The sequence below is a fragment of the Nicotiana tabacum genome, chromosome 19 (assembly GCF_000715075.1).
Source record: "Nicotiana tabacum cultivar K326 chromosome 19, ASM71507v2, whole genome shotgun sequence".
Classification (NCBI taxonomy): domain Eukaryota; kingdom Viridiplantae; phylum Streptophyta; class Magnoliopsida; order Solanales; family Solanaceae; genus Nicotiana; species Nicotiana tabacum.
In genome coordinates, this window is record NC_134098.1 from 112,995,805 (window position 1) to 113,006,474 (window position 10,670).

Here is a 10,670-nt window from a genome sequence, read left to right on the forward strand (position 1 = left end):
TTTTGATTTTAAAATTGTATTATTTTTATGGTTTCAATTTACTTGTTTTAGTAGTATTGGCTTATTATTTTATATTGCATGTTGTTTATTTTTTAGTTAGAATTGATGGATTAGTTTTGTCAAACATTTGAATAATGTTATGACATTATAGTTATAAATAATAATTTATTTTATTAAACATGCATTCCTTGATTTTCTTACAAAATGTATGTTTTTATTTTTTATAATTAATTGAACTAAATATTATTAATTTGGAAAATATATATCAATTATTTTTACAATATTAACGCATATTTAAGAAAAAATATGCATATTAAATACAAAAAATATAATATCATTTATACTTATAAAAAATTATTTATAGGCATATATTTATTATATTAACTTTTAAGTTTTGATAATTGCTTCATTTAAAATTTAATCTAACTGTGTAATTTCATTGCACAACCAAACAATACCCTTGTTATTACAGTATAATTACGTTATGATAAATAAATAGATCGTACTAATTACTATATTGTATAATTACTAGACTGTGTAATTATATTAATTTCAATTACGGGGACTTTCCTTAAAAAGGGAAAAAGGAAAAAGAATAAAAAAGAAAAAGCTCTTTATTGAAGCGTAGAGGTTTTTAGCTAGGGTTTAAGTACTAACTCTATTTCCTCCTCCACTGCCCTAAACCTCTGAAGCATTGGGTTTTCATAGATAAAAATCCCCAAAACTGATAAATTTGCAATCCTCAGGAAGCAAAACAGACTTGGAAGCATATCGGCAGAGATCATGGCTCGTTTCAGGAATGTAAGTTGTTCTGCTTTTGTTTAATTCTATGCTTGGTTTGTTCGTGAAAATGCGTTAAAAACGCAACTACATATGATCCCTTTTTTTAGGTCACTTTTTTTCCTGCGCTGAAACAATAAACAAACTTCTGGATTTTTTTAGCTGCAACAATTATTTGTGACCCTTTATTCTTTTGGTTTGTCATCTGCCCTGATACAAAAAACTATGATTAGATTGAATTGAAGTTTTTTGAGTTTTTTAGCTGTTTATAATTTCCATAACGATTATTCCTTAACCTTTATCCTTTTTTATTGTCTTTCCCCTGAAGTGGAACAAGTGATGATGATTAATAACTATGATTGGATTAAAGTTTTGGGTTTTAACTTGTGACTTTTGATCCTTCTCAAAAACAGAAGTTTAATCATCTGAGCTGGAAATTTGAATATTTGTGTGAGGAAGCCGTCGTCTGAATGGAAGATGTTGCACTTTGTTTATCCATTTTTGGTTTTCTTTTTTTTTTGTATTTTTTCCCGAATTGAAACAAGAAATGATGTTTAACTAAACAATGATGCCACATAAGAATGGATTTCTTTATCTGAAATTTTGTAAGCTCTGTGACAATTTTTGTGGTGGTGTTTGAGCTGAATTCTTGAATGCTCATTTAATCAGAAGAAAAGGAAGCCATTTGTCAAGCAAATTGCGAAGAAGCAGCCAACGGTAGACCATGTTACAGGAGACAAGATTCCAAGGAGCTTCGTGTTCGCAAGGGGGAAGCTTCCTGGGCCTCTCAGACGCTTGCAAATGGACTTGAGGAAGTTGATGAATCCTTATACTGCTCTCAAGCTCAAGGTAAAATCTTAACATAGAATTCAAGTGTATGCATGTATATCTGTGCATTGGGTTGCATTATTTGGTGTATGCTAGACAGTCTTGATTTGAGTCAAGAAAAATTTATGTTGTCTTTTCTGACTCATTATTTTACATGGGTTGCGAATATGTCCAGGACCTCTTGCTATGAATATTTGTCGAGCTTCTTCTGAATATGGTGTAAATTGGGACTTTATCCATAGGGCAAAAATTGTATGAATATGCCAAGGCCAACTTGTAAAGAAACAGTATAAAACTTCTAATATGTAATGAAGTACAGAGCCCTGGAGATCGAAAAAATTAACCGTATGGAAGTTTTAACAGCTGCTCCTACCTTTCCAGACTGCTTATGCTCACTTATCCACAGAAGGGAAAGACACTTAATATGGTAGCTAGGTGTTTTGGAGGGATGAAAACAACTATTTTGGGAACTTCAAGTCAGGTAGTAGTTTAAATAGTAGGAATTCAACGCAGGTATGTTACTGTTGAATACATCCTCGAAATGCAAATGCAATCTAGTGGGGTGTTCTCAGTCAGATCATTCTACAACTCTATCTGAAACAGAGGAAGGAATTTTTTTAAATTTTATTTTAGAGGAAGGAATTTCACCAGAGAATTATTTGGACAGCAAACCACCAAAGCAGGTATTTTTCTTTGTTTGGCAGTATCGTATGGTTTAATTCTTACAGCTGCCAATTTAAAGAAGGGGAAAAAGAATACACATTAGTTGATGTGTAGAAAGAATGAGATGTTAGACATCTTTTTCTGCACAGAACTTGCTTATAGATTGAGGAATATGTTCAGATTACTGGGGCTCTGATTTATTGTAATTTTAACAAAGATGCAAGAGTTAGAAGCAAAGCAAAGAGATGATTTCTCATCCATTCCTTTGGACAATATGGAGAGAGTGAAACAGGAGGTCGTATAATCTGGGGAGAGAGAGGAGGGTGCTTTGTCAGTAATACAATGTATCGACCTTTTCCATTTGACTTGTGTATTCGTCATTACGTCTGTATTCAGCTGGCTGCTGAATTCCCATTATTTGAATGAAAAGAGGAAATCAATAATTAAAACCGTATGTTCATTGACAGCTCAGATCTCTTTAGCACTTCTATCTTCTTTCTATTTCACTGGTTTATTAGCTGCGCGTAGCTTTTTGCAACAATGCCTGATTTTGTCTTCTGAAATAAGCTACAAGCAGGAACATATTTTCTGCTGTAAATTTTATCTGTACCTATGTGGTTCCAAATATTACAAGATTCATCTATTGTCTGCATTTTGTATATGTTTGCCTGGATTTATGTTTCCTCAATTTATTTTCAGGAAAAGAAACGAAACAATCTCAATGATTTCTGGAAAGTTGCTGGGCAAATGGGTGTCACACATTACCTCATGTTGTCAAAAACTGACTCTGCACCATACTTGAGAGTTGCTCACGCTCCTCATGGTCCAACTTTATCGTTCAAAATACATGAGTACTCGTTGGCTGCTGACGTTGCTCAATCTCAACTCCGTCCAAGATGCCCTCCGGATCTTTTCAAAACCCCACCATTGGTAATCTCTCCTGTTGACACATAGCTAATTATTTTGCACCTTCTGACATGTACATGCACCTAGGAGTACATACTTAATCTGCTTAACATGTAGAAGCACATCATACATCTAGAAGCAAACCCATGAAGACATGGGATGTTGGCATTGCATAAAGTAGGTTGTCTCGTATTAGCATTATTTTGTTTCTTTACCTGGTCAGCTGAGCTCCAGAATTATGCTTGCAGATTGTGCTATCGGGTTTTGGGACTGGGGAGCAGCATCTAAAGCTCACTACAATAATGTTCCAGAACATTTTTCCTGCCATTGACATAAATACAGTGAGTGAGAACTGAGAACCATATATAAATTTCTCATTTGCCACAGTTTGTTTCACCAGCTTTTAATGCAAGTTTGTTACACGTTGCAGGTCAAACTGCCTTCATGCCAAAGAATTGTGTTACTTAATTACAACAAAGAAACAAAGCTTATTGATCTTCGGCATTACTCCATCAGATTACAGCCAGTGGGTGTTTCTCGCCGGATCAGGAAATTTGTGCAAAACCATCAAGTCCCTGACCTAAGAAGTCTTCAAGATGTTAGCGACTTTGTGACGAAGTATGTGTCTCTCTCTCTCTTAATGCTCATATGGATTTTTTATTGCACTTCATGAGATAATCTTCCTTCATTAATCTGTCTGGTTTATTACTTCATTTCTTTTTTGTTTATTGCCAGGTGGATTAAACCTTTTTCTATTCATAGTCAGTTGAGAAGTTGGTTTAGACTTAGTATTGCCATCTGTGTTTATTATCTCTATGGAATTGTGTTAAGTAGAACTGAGATTGCTGATTACTGCGGAAATTCTAATTTTACTTCTTCACTATTGCCTTAAGGCCCCTAACGGTACTACCTTCATTCACCCCTCTTGCTCTTTGGATTATTACCCATGTTTATCCTTCGAATTCTTTCATCCCGTTTGAACCGTCCAACACCTCATTCTATCCGATTTTCAACGGTTGCTCACTCCCCTCAGCCTTGTAGACAACCCAATCCTATATGCATGCGCACACATATATCCATTACTATTATATAAGTGGCGATAAGTACACAACTCTTGGTCAACATGCTTACCTTCCACGAGATTCAACTGGTCATGGAATGCAGTTTCCATGCTTTTGACGTTTGGGCGTTGCAGATCAGGGGTTGCATAATTTGTTTTGTTGGTGAAAACTCTGTGTCCTTTTGGTTAAATTCCTCTTGTTTCCTGCACCTTAAAACAATGTGCTGGGCGAATATTCATTGTGCCATTAACGCAATTGATTGTTCTGTTTGGGTTGGGAGCAAAATCGTTACTTTGTTTTGATCACTGTGAATCACCGTCCTGATGGACCAAAGCCCTGGGGTAATTCTAAAATCTGAATCTCTAGCTTGTGGATTAAGCATTAGTTGTCTACTCAATTCTGGAAGCAAAATACATAAATAGAAATGAAGAGGAAAATATGTACAAGCAAACACATAGGTCATCTGCATAGGCTGCTATGTGTATTATCCACAGTTCCACAGAGGTTGAAACCTAAAGAAACATTGTAATTGAAAACACGACAATTGAGTTTCAGGGACCATGTCTAAAGCTACAATCGATCAAGCCACAAAGGTAAAAACCAATCAGCAACTGAGCAAACAGCATCTTCTAAGCTCAGGCCCATGCTCAGCACATGCATCCTCCAAATAAAGTGCACGCGCACATGGTGATGCATATAGCAAGTTTAATGCGAAATGAGCACAGGCTAATTTTGATTTCCAATACACGAGCCATACCCGGAGAAATTTTTATTGAATCTCATCCACAATGACTTAACTAACAAATTTTTCTTGTCCAATTCCATCCCTCATTTGATGGTTTTGCCATCCTCCTAAACTTTTCTGCCAACTAAATGACCCTTTTAGTATCTCAAAACTTATTTCTATGGGTAAGGATGTCGCGGTTTTAGAGACGAGGATGTAACTGAAGTAGATGCATATATGTATCCGTGTTGGCTATTAAGACTTTTGCTTTGGTTAGCATGTCTTGGTAATCCGGCAAATTCCAATTTCAGTCACCATGAGAAATAGTGAGTTGGTTTGGTATTCAGTGGGTGATGCCAGGAACGGTCAAAGAAGTTTCGTTTAGTTGGAGTTTTAGAAGGAGAAGGCATAGGGCGTGGGAGGTTGCACCACTAGCACTTATGTGGATCATATGGGAGGGAAAAATAGAAGAGCTTTTGATGGAATGGAAAAGGATTTTGTCCATTTGAGGAATTATTTTTCATTTCTTTTTGGTGCACCCATGAGGTTATTGCTTTTGATAGAAGAATGATTCTCATTAGTAGAAAACCACATTTTGTTGTAAGGTTTTCTACTTTTTGGTATACTTCTTGTGCAGGGGTGCTTTATTGCCCTTCTTTTTAATAAATATTATTACTTCATCAAAAAAATTACAGTCTTCTTATTGTTATACTTCTCTTATTTTTTCATTTGTCTCTCTCTGCTTTATAAATGAAGGGCTGGTTACGGTTCTGAAAGTGAACCAGATGATGAGGCGGCAACTGTAAGTCTGTCATCTGATATTGGAAGAGTTAATCGAGCTTCTACAAAAAGTGCTGTCAAACTTCAAGAGATTGGACCTAGGATGACTCTTCAACTCGTCAAGATTGAAGAGGGCCTATGTACTGGTCGAGTCATTTTCAGTGAATACGGTATTTTTCTCTATAGCCTCCCTTTCTTACTTTTGAAGCAAACGACCCTCTTACTTTTACCGGGTGAACTGGAGGTGAGTGGGTCTGGAGCAGGGGCATTTGACGTTGCTTTGAAGGGTATGAATAGATTTGAGATACTATATATATAGACTCAGAGACTAACCGCATATTGTACTGGTTGTCTTCATGTTTACATTTGGCCTAAATACTCGGTCTATATTTTAGCGAATCGTCTGTAGTGGGAATTATCTTTGGTGAATTGGGTGCCCATTAGCTCGGCCAACTACAGAATATCTTCAGTCTGCATGGGGTTGAAGGTAGAGAAAGAATAATGAGTCATTGATTTCTAGTTTGTTTTCAATAAAAATAATTATCCATGTGATTTCTATAAGATACATTTTTATGGTTTTAATCTGTTTAACTTAACAACTTCTTTAACCATGGTTAAGAGTAAAAAAATTATGTGAACTAAAAGCAGGTTTTTGTCATCAATTAATACCGTTGAAGGAGCCCATTAGATTTAACATCTACAGCCTTGCGATTCACTTGTTGCTCCTACTCCTCATAGTATGTTGCAAATCATCATTGGCGGATTCCGAGGATCAACTCCATCAGAAATCCCCAAGACGCTACAGTCTCTTATATTATCATAACCCAATTTTCCTCTTTATTCCTACAAAAATACTTGCTAATCTAATAAAACTGCACTGTTGTGCTTGTCAATTCGACGCAGAAAAATTATCACTGCTTTCAATACAGCAGGCTTCTGACCTTAGAAGAGTACCAGAACCTTGACTTGCTTCCTTATATCTGAGATTTACCAGATGGCTATCCCTTTCCTTCCTCCCTAACTTTGCCAAATCCTGTTCCAACCTATTCGATCTATTATTGATGGTGGGGTGGGGTTGAATAGTCAGCGAGTGGTGAATTCGGGGGATGAGATTGAATCCTCTTGGAAAAGTCAGACATTTTTTTCTTTATGTGAACTCAGACATTTTTTACCGTTGGAAATATGGAAGGTTTTGACTTTTAACTGTGGTTAAAAAGATTGTTAAGTTAAATAGATCTTAACCATAAAAATTTAAGGTGGACATATGTCCCTCATTTAAAGCTTACACTGAACATAACTGGACAGAATAGTACTGGACCGGACGGATCCAAATCCTAAGAATGTGGCCTTATGATGGGGTTTCTAGTAATTTCTTCATCAAACTAGTTAGGAGATAGGTATCATGCTGAAATATGTAATTTCTTTCTACCAAGTTCCTATGCTCGGTTCTACATTGCATACTCAGTTATGAGTAGGCCTTGCGCACTCCAATTTTAGGATTGTTTATAATACTTGTGGCATTGCTTCAGTTTATCCTTACTGTCATGCTTGATGCCTTCAGGAAATACTAGCGCTAAAAAACTGGGAAACGAAGAAGAGGGTGAACAAGAAAGCGAGGAGGAGATGGATACAGATGGGCAGGAAAATGCAGATGAGGAAGAGCAAGAAATTGAAGATGAGGAGGAGCAAGAAATTGAAGAGTGATGAGAACTTAGGACCCCCCCCCCCCTCTTTTATATTCTGTTTTCCTTGTTTTTACTTGTATTCCAATATATAGTGAGATGATGCTGGAAGAGGAAAGAATTCATTTGTTGAATTTGCTCTGTATGAGTTACTATACCTTTTCCTCAACCCGTTTTCCTTTTGCTGATTTGGCTGTAGACTACTAAGTGTGCTTTAAGGACTGTACATAGTGAGTTAAAAACTAGATTTAATCTGAGCAACTAGTTTGTTAAACAGAGTATTCCAAATACGTTCCATCTTAGAATTATTTTCATGTTTACGTATTTATTACGTCCTTGTTCCAGTGGCAATTTTGCTATCTTCCAATGTAATGTGTTTGTAATTCGCTTTGATTCTATAAGAATAGCTATACGCCTATACCTAATTTTTGGAGACAATCAACTATTATTGAAGTATGTGTATGTATTTAGATATTAAAATTTGCATACTTATGCACTAACATAAGGAAACCCAACGACAGATTTGTGTACAAGTCAAGTCAAATGACAAAAGCTTACAAAATTTAATACGTTGGCTCTTAGCTCTTTCTTAATGTTAATAACCAAGTCACAAATATACAATACTATGTCGAAATTCTCTAAATATCAAGGGACTTCATACAAAATATTAATATGAAAAATGTATCGGCTGCTAGCTTATCTTGATATCAGTAACTAAGTAATGCTACATATAGATCCTCTAAACAATATGGGACGTTGTACAATTTCTTGGTTAGTGTTACATAGGAGAAAAAATAATTCGTTTTTGCCCTAAATTGCTAATATGTTACTCCCTCAGTCCCATTTTAAGTCGCTTTACCTCTTTTCATGTCCATTAAAAAATAACACAAGATATAGTTTATTATAGCAGTACTAAAAAGATCTACGACTTCTTTAATCTTAAGGGTTGGAAACAATTAACAAATTTAATTTTTGTTTGACCAAAAATATATATTGGTTCAACTAATTAAACTTATACAAATGAGGGTTAATCTTAGTTAATACTAATATCTCAAAGATGAAATTCTCGGAAGAGCGGTAAATAATACGTAGATCTATTCCAAAAGCTATAACAATATGCAATAACTAATATTTAAGAACCCAGAAGCAATATAGCATTAAATAGTGATGAATAACAATAAATGACATTTATGTAAATAGAACGAATGAGTCACCCGAGAAAGGATGAAACCAACGGATGTTCTTTCCCACAATGATGAATGATGGACAAGCCTTTGAATATCCGAGTTATTCTCGGATCTAGTGAAAAAGTGTGAACAAAAATCCTAGTGAGAATGTTATTTTTGTTGGCTTGTAATAAGACCAGATTATCTCTTTAAAATCAAAGTCTATTTTCCAAATGAATATCTGATGTCCCCTATCATTGTGTCTCTTTCTATTTATAGGGAACATGTTCCTAAAAACCCTAATAGTACAAATGCAGAGAATATCTACTAGAATATTTCCTTTAATGTCCTATCTTGAAACTAGCCGTTATAACTGTAAGGATACTCGACCTCTGCCTCGATCTTTGGCAACTCCTCGACTTCAGTCTTTGCTGACTTTTCGACCACGACCTTCTTTGTTAATTAAATTACTTCGACACATGGCAGCCTAGGAATGTTTTATTAATACCATTTCGATTAGAAATAGATTTTGACCCATACAGTTAATCCCTCCGCTTATTGAGACCGGCTTCGCTGGCGGGTTCGATGAGCGGATCATGTTATTGGTGGTCGAGCTAACCAGACGGACTACACGAGTCGTGGTTGTTGCGGCGAACAGGCGACGTGAACCTCTGTAGGCCGCGCATTTCAAATGCCTCGAATTTCCCGGGTGATATATTGGAGTTATGTTGCCCACGGGTTGGGATGATGTCATGATGTCATTATGACGCATATTCCCGATGTATCGCTCCGTTTCACGTGTGACCTTTGATTAGACCTGCGGCTTCCGTTCCGATGCTAATCATGATGAACCAGTGTTTTTTGTTTTGGTGCAATGACTTTTATAAATAGAGATCTTACCTGATTTTGAAGTTTAAACCTTCCAACGTTTTGAAGCACCATACCCTTCTCTTGCTCTTCTTCTTCTCCGAATTTCTTTTCTGCTTGGTTGACCTATATCGTTCTTCATTCCCTCTCATTTATTACTTTACTCCACTATGTTAAATTATGTCTAACGTGTCTTCTGATGCTGGTGAAGGGAGTCATATTGCTCCCTTGGCAGTGGTGTTCCCCTCCCATAGGGAGAGCATTCCTACCACCGTTGAGGATGAAACCTTCCCGTCGGTAGAGGAGATAATCCCACGCAACCCTCATTCTAGATCCGATTTCAACAAATCACCAGAGGCTGCACCTGGAGCTTTTCTATTAGTGATGACAGTGAAAGAATTAGCGGAGCTTAAGGCTAAATTCGGCCTTCCCAATCATATCGAGCTGATCCCGGTCAAGGGGGATACGCTACAGGTCCACCATCCTGGGTATTGCGCCCTCTACTCCTACCCCTTCCAAGTCGGCTATTCTCTTCCCCTCCTTCCACTGGTGGAGGAGTTCTGTCATTACTACGACATTTGTCCTTCTTAGCTCGCGCAGTACGTCTATGAAATTATAAAGGTGCTCACTAAGTTTGCTGAGCTGGTCGGGGTCGAACTGACACTACGACACTTAATTCATCTATTCGCTCCTAGCTTTTATAGGGGAATGATGCTGAACCTTCGCCACCGAGGGGGCAAATGCCTAGTGGTGAAGATGGACGACAAGGCCAGTCGTCAATTCTAGTTCAACTTCTTTTTTGTCAGAACCGAGGACGTTGTGGCCAATGTCAACGGCTTTCCTAAGGCTTGGAAATATACTCGTAAGTACTTTGGTTTCTCCCCCGTGTTCGGTCCTGAATTCTGACTTCACGCCTTCTTATTTTGCAGCCAAGACCTCGCCTCCTCCTTTGGACGCTCATATTTCTGACTAGGTCGAGCGACTCCTCCCTCACATCGTAGGGATTCGTGAATGGCCAAGTTTTTTTAAGAACTAGGGGTTTGCTGTCCCTTCAACTGGTAATCTCTTTTCTTTGATCGTGGCAGCTCCGTTTCCTATTATGTACAGATTTTGTTTGCTCACTTAATGCTATTTTTTTCTCAGACATGGGTTCTCGGAGGAGCCGGGCACCAGTGCCTTCTTTCCGATAGGCGACTGTTGCCTCCTCGACTTC

At 37.2% G+C, this 10,670-nt stretch overlaps 1 protein-coding gene across 2 annotated transcripts; it reads left to right on the forward strand.

The window, feature by feature from the left end:
• The first annotated feature begins 624 nt into the window (after positions 1–624).
• On the forward strand, positions 625–7,698 carry LOC107826761 (peter Pan-like protein). Of its 2 annotated transcripts, none has more exons than XM_016653786.2 (7): positions 625–801; positions 1,450–1,629; positions 2,971–3,201; positions 3,426–3,518; positions 3,608–3,795; positions 5,719–5,912; positions 7,304–7,698. In XM_016653786.2, exons 1-7 carry the CDS (start codon positions 784–786, stop codon positions 7,444–7,446), a joined length of 1,047 nt encoding a protein of 348 aa, XP_016509272.1. In that variant the 5' UTR covers positions 625–783; the 3' UTR covers positions 7,447–7,698. The 2 variants fall into 2 exon arrangements, with proteins under 2 accessions (XP_016509272.1, XP_016509273.1); XM_016653787.2 differs by having other exon boundaries at positions 1,453–1,629.
• The last annotated feature ends 2,972 nt before the right edge of the window (positions 7,699–10,670 follow it).